Raw genomic sequence first — 14,785 nt, 5'->3', positions numbered from 1 at the left:
CCCAAGAAAGAAACCAACAGGACTCCACTGGCCATCACATACAGTCCCCAGCTAAAACCCCTCCAGCGCATCATCAGGGATTTACAGCCCATCCTGGACAATGATCCCACACTTTCACAGGCCTTGGGTGGCAGGCCAGTCCTCGCCCACAGACAACCTGCCAACCTGAAGCATATTCTCACCAGTAACTGCACACCGCACCATAGTAACTCTAACTCAGGAACCAATCCATGCAACAAACCTCGATGCCAACTCTGCCCACATATCTACACCAGCGACACCATCACAGGACCTAACCAGATCAGCCACACCATCACCGGTTCATTCACCTGCACGTCCACCAATGTAATATATGCCATCATATGCCAGCAATGCCCCTCTGCTATGTACATCGGCCAAACTGGACAGTCTCTAAGGAAAAGGATAAATGGACACAAATCAGATATTAGGAATGGCAATATACAAAAACCTGTAGGAGAACACTTCAACCTCCCTGGCCACACAATAGCAGATCTTAAGGTGGCCATCCTGCAGCAAAAAAACTTCAGGACCAGACTTCAAAGAGAAACTGCTGAGCTCCAGTTCATCTGCAAATTTGACACCATCAGCTCAGGACTAAACAAAGACTGTGAATGGCTTGCCAACTACAGAACCAGTTTCTCCTCCCTTGGTTTTCACTCAACTGCTAGAACAGGGCCTCATCCTCCCTCATTGAACTAACCTCGTTATCTCTAGCTTGCTTCTTGCTTGCATATATAAACCTGCCCCTGGAAATTTCCACTACTTGCATCTGAAGAAGTGGGTATTCACCCACGAAAGCTCATGCTGCAAAACATCTGTTAGTCTATAAGGTGCCACAGGATTCTTTGCTGCTTCTAGTTTAGTGGTTCTCAACCAGGAGTCCAGGGCCCCCTGGGGGTGGGGTGGCACAAGCAAGTTTCAGGGGGGCGGCCATGCAGGGCAGAAAGCCAAAACCCCACCACATGGGACTGAAGTGCTGCCTAGCCACCCAGTCTGAAGCTGAAGCCTGAGCAATGTAGCTTCATGGGGCATCCTGAGGCCCCCAAGAAAGTGCCCTGCTGTCATAAACAGACAGTTAAGGGTTAATGTCTCTTTTACCTGTAAAGGGTTAAGAAGTTCACCTAGCCTAGCTGACTCCTGACCAGAGGAACCAATGGGGGAACAAGATGATTCAAAAGGAAGGAGGGAAGTTCCCTTTGTCTTAGTTCAGTTTCAGTTTTGGCAGTAGTGGAAAAGATCAAGGAATCAGCCTCTTATCAGAGTAGTGAGTATTAGAAAAGGAATAAATAGCTTTATGTTTATTTTCTTTTGTAACTTGTCTTGTGCATTAGGGGAATAATCAAATTGGGTCTTCTTTTGTGTAACTAAGGGTTTTGCCCAGGGCAACATCCTCTGTGTTTTGAATCTGTTGTCTGTGAGATCAGCTTGTATGCTCTCTCCCAGATGGGTTTCTTTTATCTTTCTTTTCTTGAATTAAAAGCCTTCTTTTTAAGAACCTGATTGATTTTTCCTTGTTTTAAGATCCAAGAGGGTTGGATCTGGACTCACCAGGAATTAGTGGGGGAAGGACAGGGAATGGTTAATTTCTCCTTGTTTTAAGATCCAAGGGTTTAGATCAGTGTTCACCAGGGACTTGGTGGAGGAGTCTCTCAAGGCTACCCAGAGAAGGGTTATAGTACTCAGAAGGGAAAGATTTTGGGGGAGAAAACAGAGTTTCCCAAATGACTCAAATATTTGGGTGGTGGCAGCATACTGATCTAAGCTGGTAATTAAGCATAGGGGTTCTCATACAGGTCCCCACATCTGTACCCTGAAGTTCAGAGTTGGGGGTGAAACCTATGGCACCTGCTTACTACCCCATAACACAGGTCCTGGGTTTATACAGAAAATGAGTTGTTGTGGCACTGGTGGGCTGTGGAGTTTTTATACCATGGGCGGGGGGGGCGGGGGGGCTGAGAAAGAACAAGGTTGAGAAACTCTTCTCTAGTTCAGACTGGGCAGGTTCAAAGGCTCACCATCTATTTCCGTATAGTCACTTTCATGGTGACCATCTCATTGACATAGTCACCGCTGTACTTGTAACACTACAGCTAGTGTAGCACTTGCCCCTCCTGAGGTTGCTCTTCAGAGTAGACTGTACACATGAGTTATTGCCCACCCCACATGTTCAAAAATCATGAGATTGGCATTAAAACCTTCTGATATTAAAATAATCAAGGTTGTTTTGTTTTGTTTTGCCTTCTGTCTTTTGATCCTTTAAGGTACTATTCAGGTTACATTTTCAAGGTTGTCTCTGCAAGCATGAGGGCTAGAAACTTTTGTTTTATTTATTTACTGAGTGAATACTGAGATTCTCATGTAATCATTTATCTCCAGGAGCTGGGAATTTAAATAGATCATCAGAGCTGGTAACACTGCAAATATTACTGAGCAAGATCAGCATATCATGGCCTGAACAGGTGCAAAGGTTTTTTGCCTTTGCCCAGGCACCAAATGGGCCAGATCTTCAATTGGAATCAATCAGCATAAATCCATTCACTTAAGTGGAGCTGCAGCAATTTACACTAGCTGAGGACCTGGCTTAAAATGTTCACAGCACACTGACATACACACTAGGATGCTGGACCAACTTCTGAACTGTCCTGGATTTGAATCAATGTTCACTTTCTACAGAGTCACAGTTACAGGGCTAGCTGCACCTCTTAGCGCATCCCCTCAGTTATGAAGTCTCATTCCTTTACCTTCCTAGGGTGGATTCCTTATCCTGTGAGTCTCCTACTCTTAGACCAAGTCCTGGCCTACAGTGCCTTGTGGATCCACCATGCTTACCCCAAAAGGTACTAGTGGGTTTGGACACCTGAAATTTTTTCAGAAGCTTGTGGTCATCAGTGAAAGCAGTGACCTACAACAGCCTTCTCAAACCAATTTTGGAACCAAATATAACATAAGAGAAAAAAATATTGAAACAATACAAGATCTACACATGTCTGCCTTATCTATAGTCCTACATAGGCCTATCTTATCCCAGATCCCCATTCTCTGGGGGTCTGTGTCTGTCTGAATCACTTAATTCCCATTTATATCTTTTCCTTACCCTTAAGGAAATACCTCTCAATCAGCTAAAGTCCTTAGTTTTCCTGTGATTTCTGAGACAGGTTAAACCAGTTCAGGAAGCTCAAAAAGACATGGGAGCAACATTCAAGTCAAGTGTTTGCTGAGAGGCTAGAGTATTTTCCTCCCCTTTCTGCCTGAATGCCTCTCCTGACAATTCTGCAGTAGAATTAACTCCATATGTGCACACAGATAACATTACAATAACCCAGTCAAGATACAGTATTCATAACTTACTACAGGACACTCCAAATCCATCATACATCAAGCAATTTCTCCTAAACCTGAAACCAGTAACCAAGTGTTACTCTTCTATAGAAAACTCACATATCTTGTGGCCCTTTCTCATTGCCTATTCCTTTGTTGCTATAAAGGGCAATTCAGATTTTCAGTGCTCTTTAACAATGCTTTCTTTTTAACCCCTGTAGCCTTTTATTTTCTGTAAAGTGAATGTAGTGATAATGTATTATACCACTGGCTGCTACAGTTTCAAGCTCAACAGAGTGAAAATCACCTCTGATGCTTGTCTCAAATTTGGACTTTAGGAAGACTGAGGACAGTGACCACAAGCACACTCATGAGCACAAAGTGTTATTTGTATTACAAGTTTTACTAAAGCAATAAGTAAAGTTACAATTATCCATGCATATATAAATTCTACGAAAACCCATGCAAGAGGTATAACTGTAGTCATACTCACATTCTCAAAGATATTCTAGGGCCTGATGGATCATTTACCAGGCGATCAACAGGAGAGGGATAATTTTTGTTGGGTTTTCTTGGGGGTCTTCCCACTTTGTACCCGACTATGGAACTCTCTTTATATTGTAATTCTGACTACATCTAACACCTTACATATATGCATGAAGGTGCCTATCCTTTTTCTTTATCTGTACTTCCACACCCCATGAATATTGGTATCCCCCTTTTTCCATAGTTCCTCTTATTTTCATTAGCATCTACACACAACATGGACCCTGTGATCAGGACAGACATTCAAAGATGTTACAATCAAGGGTCTCTTGGTCTTGGACAATATATTACAATCTATTGTGATCCACTTTTCTGTAACCTTGAGACCTTACTGGCATAGGTTTCAGAGTAGCAGCCTTGTTAGTCTGTATCCACAAAAAGAACATGAGTACTTGTGGCACCTTAGAGACTAACACATTTATTTGAGTATAAATCAGGGGTAGAAACCTATGGCATGTGTGATGAAGGTGGCACACAAGCTGATTTTCAGTGGCACTCACACTGCCCGGGTCCTGACCACTGGTCCGAGGGAGGGGGGAGGGCTCTGCATTTTAATTTAATTTTAAATTAAACTTCTTAAACATTTTTTAAACTTTATTTACTTTACATACAACAATAGATTAGTTATATATTATAGACTTGTAGAAAGAGACATTTTAACATTTTTAGAAGGTATTACTGGCATGCAAAACTTTAAATTAGAGTGAATAAATGAAGACTCGGCACACCACTTCTGAAAGGTTGCCGACCCCTGGTATGAGCTTTCGTGGACTACAGCCCACTTCATCAGATGCATAGAATGGAACATATAGTAAGGAGATATATATACACATACAGAGAACTTGAAAAGGCAGGAGTAGTCCTACCAACTCTAAGACTGATACAGTCATTATGTGGAAAGTTTAACACTTGAACTGTTCAAGAATGAATAAGCAAGTCTTTAAGAAGGGGGTACAGCCAATTAGTTCATTTTATTATTTATTTATCTTAGTTATATAGGTAAAGCACAGTTGAAACACCAGGCCTACACAGGCTGAGACCTGTAAGATTTTATGTTAGCCATACTAAGCCATAGGCTTAAGAATGCTGCACATGAGTGGGTGACATAGGAATAACCCTATGCCAGTAAATTTATAACTTGCATCCAAAGAAGTGGGTATTCACCCACGAAAGCTCATGCTGCAAAACGTCTGTTAGTCTATAAGGTGCCACAGGATTCTTTGCTGCTTCTACAGAACCAGACTAACATGGCTACCCCTCTGATCCTTGACACTAAACTAGAGGTTCCCATCAGCCTGATTAACCTGATTAAGCTTGTCCACACTTAAAAGTCTGCAGCAGCACTGCTGCAGCACTTCAGTGAAGACATTAGATATCCTGCTGGCAGCTTCTCCTGTTGGCATAGGTAACCCACCACCCCAAGAGGCACTAGCTATGTAGACGGGAGAAGCTCCCCCATTGACATGTAGTGGGAAAGCCCCTGATTGTCCCATTGTGTCCCTCTGAGCTCAGAAATACACCACAGTGTCTCCCAGCTTTACATGGTGCAGGGCCAGGGTGCTGGACTCTCTCTTGGCGGAGATGTGCAGGGCTCCCGCCGGCTCAGGGCTATTAACAGTTTCCTTGTATCCGCTAACTGCAAACAGGGGTTCAGGGTCTGGGAGCTGCTGGTACCAGACGGTGCTGTCACTTGCCTTGGCGGCGGGGTGAGAGCAGGTGAGATTCAGCTCGGCTCCCTCCAAATCTGCGGAGCCCGGCTGCTGGATATCGTCTCTGCCCAGGGCCACTAGGAGTGAAAACCAGCAAGAGAATTGATTCAGTGAGTGTGAAACTTCTGGGGGACCCTCGGGGTAAATCCCCTTTCACCAGCCCACATCTAGTGACTGCCCTGGGTGTTTTGAAGGGCCAGGGAGAGGGGAGTAATGCAGGGGGAAGGAGAGAGAGGTGTGGCTGGATCGAGAGAAAGAAGAGTGTGTATGAGGAGCGATGGGAGGGTGCATTTGGTGAGGTGGGGGGATGTAGGGTGGAGGAGAGAGGGGGGTTGGGCAAGACAGAGATTGGGGGAAACTGTTGATTTACTCACTGATAACAATCAGCCCAGTCGCTAACACAGAGGCTGTTGCAGCCCTCCCATGTCCTCGATGTGTCTGTGTCAAAATGTAAAAGCCACACTCCACTGTGAAACATTTACACAGTGCCTGCAGGGCAGGAGCTGCCCGTTCTCTCTCGCGCCAGCCCCCGAGACAGTCAGAGAGACGGGAGCTCGGACCGTTTCCTTCCAGCTACAACCCAAAGAGACTTTGGCAGGGCGGTAAAGACCAAAGACATGCACTGATGCTCTCATAGGTTTCACCCCCACTCTGGACTTTAGAGTACAGATATGAGGACCTGCATGTGAACCCCTAAACTGAATTACCAGCTTAGATCTGGTGTTGCTGCCACCACTCCCAAGTACTAACTCCCTTCCCTGGATAGTCTTGAGAGACTTCTTCACCAATTTCCTGGCGAACACCGATCCAACTCCTTGGATCTTAACACAAGGAGAATTTAACCATCTTCCCTCCTTTCCCCCACCAATTCCTGGTGAGTCCAGATCCAATCCCTTTGGATCTTAACACAAGGAAAAATCAATCAGGTTCTTAAAAATAAGACTTTTAATGAAAGAAAAGAAAGGTAAAAGAAGAAAAACCTCTGGGAGAGATTAGCATACCAGCTACTCTCACAGACAACAGATTCAAAACACAGAGGAGGTTCCCCAGGACAAAAGAATTCCCAATTTGATGATTCCTCTAACTGCACAAAGACAAAATCCCAAAAAGAAAATAAACACGAACCTATTTATTCTTTCCTAAACTTACTGTCTGATAAGAGGCTGGTTCCTTGATCTCTTCCACTCTGGCCAAAACTGAAACTGACCAAGACAAAGGGGACCTCCCTCCTTCCTTTTGAAACGTCCTGTCCTCCCATTGGTTCCTCTGGTCAGGTGTCAGCTAGGCTAGGTGAACTTCTTAACCCTTTACAGGTAAAAGAGGCATTAACCCTTAACTGTCTGTTTATGACAGATGCCTTGCCTGTGGCTCCTGTCTCCTCTCTCTCTCTCTGTGTGCTGGTAACAGCAGCTGTGAAGGTTAACTCCCGCCTCCACGATGCAAATGGCGCTCAGGTCGCTGCAGCGAAATCTCACTGATTTACTTTCAACTGGCGCCAAACAGTGGGGAGTTATTGAAACGGAAAGAGATTGCGGTAACTCGGCCAATAAACCAGCTCCCCCAGCAGCACTAGCGCCAAAGGAGGATGTTGCTGTCCGTCCTTCTGTCTATGGGTCGATTTTCCTCTCCTTGGCACTGAACTATTCCCCCACCCCAAAGTGCCAGGTTCCCTGGAGACTGTGAACTTTCCCCTGGTGATCCCGGTAGAGTTTGTGTGTGAGTTTCTTTGACAGACCGTATTGGTCTCATGTTAATTTTGTTACATGCTATTCCGTGTAGTGTCTCCAACAGATGAAGCCCTGGATTGGATCAAGCCGGTGAAGCCCAGAGCTAGACGGTGACCAGAGATCCAAGTTCTGTGTTTGCGCCTTCCCCCGCCCCCTCTGTTTTGCACACACCCTGCGCGGTTTGTGCTCAGCTCCCCGGCCGGTCCGTGTCACTGTGTCGCTCGCGGCGCAGTAATAGGTGGCAGAGTCGCTCAGGTCGCTGGCCGGTTTCCACAGGTGGAAGGATTTGTTCTTTTTATCGTGGGTGGCATCGAACCCTTTTCTGATCCCTTCATCCGAGTCCTCGCGTCCCAGGTCCCTCAGGAGCAACCGGGGGGGCTGGCTGGGGATCTGCACGTACCAGAAGACGGCATACACTGCGGCATCATCATAGCTACAATGGAGCCTCCAACCTTCCCCCTTGGACACACTCACGGGGCCTTGCGTCTGCATCACCGACACCCCAGTGCTCCCTTCTGGAGGGGAAAAAAACAAATCCTCGTTGGCATGAAGGATGTGACAGCTGAGATTTTTCAAAGCCACCCAAGGGATTCTGGCGCATCGTGTGTAGAGTCAAATCAAGCCACATTGAAACATTTCAGCCGCTCACTCAACAAGGGCATTTAGGACCGTAAAAGTGGAGAGAGAGGGAAGGAGAGACTGAGCGAGAGAAGTGCTGCAGCGGGAAAGAAGGATGGATGGATGGATAGTGGGAAGATATGTGGGGAGACAGAGAAAAGAGTGAGATTATTTCAACTGAGAATTATTGTATATTTGAAGGACGAGATCAGGGGGAGAGACATTCAGAAATGAAATAGGAAACCCAACTCACTGAACACTAAAGCCATCACAACCAGCGAGAACCGGATTGTGAACATCCTCTTCTCGCTCAGGCCAGGCCAGGGCTTTATAAAGCCGCGCACAAGCGACCAGGGAGCTTTGCGAACAGGGGCTGCTAACAGGGAGTTTCGCAAGGGAGTTTGGAAGGGGAGTGGGAAGGGAGTGGGAACCCCTCGCCGGCCATAACCCCTTCCCTGTAGCCCCCCCCTAAAATCCTAAAACCTATAAACCAAACTACTTTCCAAAACTACTTTCTGTAAACCAGCCTTTCACTAACTAGGAGACAATGCAGGCAGAAGCCCAGCAGCAGAGTGGGGGCTATCCAGTTTATTGCGCTGAGTGTAGCATGTATGATTGCCTGCCCTGTGGGCGGGTTGCGTATGTGTGCAGTCAGTGCAAGGAGCTCCTGGCCCTCAGAGACCATGTACGGATTTTGGAGGCCAGGGTGGCGGAACTGGAGGAGCTGAGAGAGTCAGAGAGGTATGTTGATGAGGCTTTCCGGGACACTGTAGAATTGTCCCACCTCCGCTTAGACAGCACCTGTGCTGTTGAGGAGGAAGAAGGGCCCAGGGAAGTAGAGCAGTCAATGGGAGCAGAGGGAAACCTTCCCGTAGTTGGGACCCTCCTTCCAGATGGTGCTGGGGTTGCCTCTCGCACTGAGGTTGCCTCTCCGGGGGAGGGAACTCCAGTTTCTAGGAAAAGGCAGGTGTTAGTAATGGGAGATTCAATTATTAGAAATGTAGATAGCTGGGTCTGTGATGACCGGGAGAACCATATGGTGACTTGCCTGCCTGGTGCGAAGGTTGCGGATCTCTCGAGGCATCTAGATAGACTTATGTGTAGTGCTGGGGAGGAGCCGGTGGTCGTGGTACATGTAGGTACCAATGACATAGGGAAGGGTAGGAGAGATGTCCTGGAAGCCAAATTTAGGCTGCTAGGGAAGAGACTGAAATCCAGGACCTCTATGGTGGCATTTTCAGAAATGCTCCCAGTTCCACGCAGGGCCAGGTAGGCAGGCAGAGCTTCAGAGTCTCAATGCGTGGATGAGACGATGGTGTAGGGAGGAGGGGTTCACGTTCATTAGGAACGGGGAAACTTCTGGGATGGGAGGAGCCTATACAGGAGAGATGGGCTCCACCTAAACCAAAGTGGAACCAGACTGCTGGCGCTAAACATTAAAAAGGTTGTAGAGCAGTTTTTAAACTAGGTGATGGGGGAAAGCCGACTGCTGCAGAGAAGCGTGTGGATCGGACACAGACTTCTCTTAGGGGAGAGTCTGATGATAGAGAATCTCCAGGTTATAGTCAGGAGCAGAGGAATGAGAAATATAATGTAAGGGCCGGATCAGATGATGAACAGTCACATAAAAAAGAATCTGGCACATCAGAAAAAGGCAGGCTAATAAACAGGGACAAGTTTTTAAAGTGCTTGTACACAAATGCCAGAAGTCTAAATAATAAGATGGGTGAACTAGAGTGCCTTGTGATAAAGGAGGATATAGATATAATAGGCATCACAGAAACCTGGTGGACTGAGAGCAATCAATGGGACACAATCATTCCGGGGTACAAAATATATCGGAAGGACAGAACAGGCCGTGCAGGGGGAGGAGTGGCACTATATGTTAAAGAAAGTGTAGATTCAAATGAAGTAAAAATCTTAAGCGAATCCTAAATTCATTATCAAAGATTAAGATTTAAGAGGTAGTGAGTCAAGATCATGGAAACAGAACTGGTTACATATAAAATGAAAATCATAACATGCTCCTTAGAGTCTAAAATCAATTAATTCAGCAGTTTTTCACCCAAAGCAATCTCCCAGCAGCATTAACCAACGTGCCTGGCATCCAACTTTCCTGAGGAAGGAAAAGGGCTTTTTGACTGCTGTTCCCAGATGTGCCTGTTACTTTGGAGGTAGGCTCATTTATCAGGGTTACTCTTCTGGGGGAGGGGCTTCTGTAATTCTAGTAACGTGCTGTGAAAGTCACTTGTGTGTTCATATGGAGCTCTACTCCTTCCTTCTGCAAGTCCCCTCCCAATAGAGCTCTCCTGCAAGACCTAGGTTCCCCCGGACTGGGTTCCTCCAGCCCTAGAACTGGATGAACATGTGCACACACACACTAGCAGAGCAAGTCTGAGAGGACCAGGTCAATCAGCACTCTCCAGCTGATCCCCTCATGTGTTCCTGTATTCAATGAGCTGGGTTAAGCAGGACTTTGAAGCTGGTACCCTTATGTGCTCCTGGTCTCAATAGGCTGGATTGAGCCGCACTTTCAGCTGCTCCCCCCCACCCATGTTCCCCAAGTTTAACACATCCCTATCACACATTCACATTACAATTGTACTGGTAGTAACCCACTTGATGAGCAAACCCCACAGTATTTTGGGGCCCTACAGGGATCTTTAGCTTAGGTACAAGAAGCATCGCTGCAGAGTAAATGGGGGAAGCTAAAACACAAAAGAGTAAAATTCAGAGAGAGAGAAAGAGAAGCAACCAGCTGAACCATGAAAGCTATTTATTGAATCATAGTGATAACCACACAAGGAGGGCTAAACAAACATACCAGTTACATTTTAAAGGTTAATACCTGAGGTAGGAAAGAAAACAGAGAGAGAGATGGATCTCACCCACTCCATGAGGCTTGAACTGGGTGTATCCCCCCTCCCCGTTTGGGATACACCCAGCCCCTCCCCTCCCCTGGAGCACTAGGAGAAGGGTGGGTGGGCTCTGCCCAGGGGAGTGCAGGGAATTGGGTGCTGTTCCTTTAAACTAGTTTGTTTGCTCTCTGGTGGCACTCAGGGGGCGTCTATGGCAGAAGCCCTCAGACCCCCGACATGCGGCCAGTGCACCCACCTGTACTGATCTGCGCAACGGGAGTCCCAGGACCCAGGTGACCGGTGTCCTGAGTATTAAACAGTCAAAGGTCAGATTCACAGCTACACAGAGACCCTGAAATGTATGTTGTGGGAGGAGAAAAATCCTAAAAATGTGTTTACAGTGTAACCATTCTGCCCATCAGAGTTGGCAGCAACAAGAGCTGTGTTCAGTTGCTAGGAACTCCATTCCAATAACACAATGCAAAACTGGCTCAAGCCCTCAGCCAGTGGGGCACTGAGGCTCCCCTACTACAAGCTAAAATCACCACTTACTGTGTTAAGTAGTAGGGAGGACTCAGTGCTGGTTCACCATTAGCCCAAAGGCTGGAACTGGTCGGGATTCCCACTCATTATGGGGACAAATGGTTATGAAAACCAATACCCCAGAATCCCCCATTAGTGCCAGGGGTGGGGGCTCGGACCTGGGAATGGGGCCCTGCCACTCGCCCTGTGAGAGCAGAGCCCATAAGGATGGATGAAGGGGCTGCCTGTGCCCCATGTCTCTGCCTGTAGCTTCTGCTTTCACCTGTGGCTTAGGTTTCCAGTGGAATATCCACACCTGCTGTGGTTTGGCCTGTGCTCTGTGTCTGCGGGGGTAGGATTGGCCCCTCAGCAGTGCATGTGGGGAGAGGGATCGGTTGCTGGCCGGCACGTGGGGAGGGTGGGATTGGCCCCTCATGGCACATGGGGCGGAAGGATCAGCCCCTCATCGGCGTGTGAGAGAGGGGATTGGCCCCTTGTTGGCGAGTAACGGGGGAGGGGCTCACAGATGTGTTGTCTGCGGCAGGTGTTGCCTGGTGCCAGTCGGGCTGGGACCAGGACCAAGGGAGGTGCTACCTTTTCTCCCAGGCTAACCAGTACTGGGAGGCAGCGAGAAACTCCTGCTTAGCCCAGAATGCTGATCTGGTGGTGATCAACGACCAAAGGGAGCAGGTACGAACACTCAGCCCATCCTCTCCCTGGGGTGTAATGACCCCTGGGCGGAGAGCTGGCATGAGGCTTTGGCGCTGTGTGGGCCTGACGGGAGAAAGGAACGGTGGGAGTTCCTGGTGCAGGGCTGGAGCAGGACTCCAAGTCTCCAGCAGTGACAAGGGCTAGCCCTGCCCCACCCCCGGGGTGAATTTTGCCCAGCGGGGGCAGGAGGGACTTGGGGAAGCAGCACAGAGAAGGGATGATGTGGAGCAAACGGTGGGGAGGTTTGAGGAGGGCTCAGAAATCAGAGCTGCTCAGCAGATAAGAGAGGTGGTTACCCCGCAGGGTAGTCAGACTCCCTGGGGCGCTGGGAACATGAAACTATCTTGCCAGAGGTGGATTCCCACCAGGCTGCAGAGCCCAGGGGTGTCTGCTAGGAGAGAAGAGCCAGGACTTGACTGTAGTGCCACAGGTGATGATTTTAATTTTTCCAGGTGGGTGCCCCACCTCGACTCTGCCTCAACTCCACCCCTTCCCCCAAGGCCCCGACCTTGACCCGCCTCATCCCACCCCTGCTCCGCCCCCTCCCCTAACCACCTCCCACCGGCTGCCAAACAGTTGATCAGCAGCAGGGTGGCCAAACACTGATGGATGGGTGGCTGGTGGGTGCTTAGCACCCACTGTTTTTTCCCCATGGATGCTTCAGCCCCAGAGCACCCACAGAGTCGGCACCTGTAGTAGTGAATGTATTTCTTTGGTCAGTACTTTCTAGTGCCAGGAATGGGCCAGCACCCTGGCTGGTGCACAGCAGCTGTCATCCGTGTGATCCCGGTTGACATCAGCTGGGGATCCGGCCCAAACATCCTGCAACAGGAACTTGGGTGACAATTCTGCTGAGGCTTGAACCAGACCAGGCCCTGGCTGGCTCTGCTGGGCGTATGGGAGGGAAAAGCAGGAATGATTTAGGTTAGTCCCTGCAGCCAGCAGCTCTGGCTCTGATACCCACAGGGATGAGGGACCCCGCCTGGGAGCAGGTTTTTTACAGTCACTTTCAAAGTGTAATGGCCCTTTGGAAAGGGGAACTCGGACGGTGCATTTGTAACGCTCACCCTTATCTCCTGCTGCACCCGGTCGGAATAACTGGCCTGACAAATTTACCCTCACTGTGAATGCAGCTGTAAAAGTTTGTGAGCGTTCCTGAGATGGTACAATGACCGAGAGTAACCAGGGTTGATGGGAAAAGGTCCCAAACAAGAGACAGATGGAGTTAGTCCAAACGAAAGAGCCTCCTGCTGTAACTCACCGACTGGGTTCAGATCACGCCTGGCAAACAAGAAATGTGTGGAACCAGACAGGAGTGAATCCAGTGCTGGAGATTAAACCTACTTGGTGGTCAAAGGAATGAGAGGATGGGCTGTTCCACCCATTACTCCCTTTTGGGGACCTGAAAGAGACTTTGGGGAGAAAATTAGGCTTCTAGAACGAGCTTCACCATCATGGTTCTCCCCTCCCCCACATCTTTTGGGACCCGAGACCTTTGTCATCCTGAGCCTGAGACATCCTGACCAGATAGGGCTGGAGAGAAGGACCCAGATTATGTCGCCTCTACCGGCTCCAGCTAATCCCAACCAAAAGCTGGGATGAAACAGGTCGGACTGTAACAACAGCCACTCCACCCTGTCTCAGCAGCACGATGGTTGTTACCAGCTCTGATACCATCTAAGAGACAGTGCCGGGTTTACAATGGCGCCGGGCCCACACTTAGAAGGGGCCGTGGCACCCGGACTGTGGCCCTGCTGTCACGGACTCACAGGCTGTGCCCTCTCTTGGTCCCGTGGAGTCCCTGGGGGGAATCCCCTTCAGTGTGACAGCCCTTCTCGGGGGTCCAGTCTCTCTCAGGGATTAAACCTCTCCAGCTCCTGGAACCGCACCTCTCTGAGCCTTAGCACACCTGTTTCTCACCGTGGGCCCCCTCAGGGAGTCCACGTGCTCTGGACCCCCAGGGCCTCCACTCCCAGAGGGAATAATGCAACCCTGTTCTCTAGACTGGAGCGACTCTCAGCCAGCGTAAAACAGGAGGGTTTATTGAGTGTCTGAACACGGTATAGGAAACACTCAGGGCCCTCGGACCTGGCCTCCCTCAGCACAGCACATCCCAGTCTCCCCTGCATCCAGGTGGGCTCTGCCTGCTCCCCCTCTCCAGCCCCCAAACCCCCCTGCTTCCCAGCTAGGCCTCCGATATCCCTGGCCCCAAGCCTCGGCTCTGTCCATTGTCTTCTCTCCAGGTAAGCAGGGTTGCCTGGGCCTCCTCTCATCTCCTGTCCTCTGGCTGGAACCAGCTGGTCAGGTCACGGGGTCCTCTCTTCATAGCCCATTGTCCTCCCACTGGCCAGAACTGGCTGCGACTTCTGAGCTGGGCCTCCTGGTGACCACAACCCCAGGTCACCAGTCGCTGGGGTGTTCATTCTCCAGGCCATTGGCCGGGGTCCCAAGTTCCGTCCCCGGTCCTCTGTAAGAACAAACTCCCTCTCCCCTCACCTCGTTAAACCAGTAACACCCAGGGAAACTGAGTCCCACTCGCTCTGCATGCAAACCATGGAAAAAACAAGAAACCTCCCACTTCATCACACCTGCCCCCTGTGTTCCGGCCACGCTTTGCGCCAACACCCCATCCCCACCCAGCCTCTCACCGAGGCCCTGCCTGCCGCTGACTCTGCTCCCTCCCAACCGTGTGAGCGGTGTGGGGGGCCTTGGAGGGGAAGAGGCTGAGCACGGGTGGGGCCTTGCAGCCAAGCGT

General features: G+C 49.2%; 1 gene segment (V, D, J or C); it reads right to left on the bottom strand.

Annotated features, from left to right (window-relative positions):
* Positions 1-7,316: 7,316 nt before the first annotated feature.
* LOC120381099 lies at positions 7,317-8,231 on the bottom strand. The segment is given in 2 exon segments: positions 7,317-7,836; positions 8,193-8,231. Coding segments are annotated over 2 exon segments (492 nt in total).
* Positions 8,232-14,785: the final 6,554 nt, after the last annotated feature.

This window comes from Mauremys reevesii, linkage group 13 (assembly GCF_016161935.1).
Source record: "Mauremys reevesii isolate NIE-2019 linkage group 13, ASM1616193v1, whole genome shotgun sequence".
NCBI classification, from domain to species: domain Eukaryota; kingdom Metazoa; phylum Chordata; order Testudines; family Geoemydidae; genus Mauremys; species Mauremys reevesii.
This window is presented reverse-complemented; position numbering and strand designations above follow the sequence as displayed.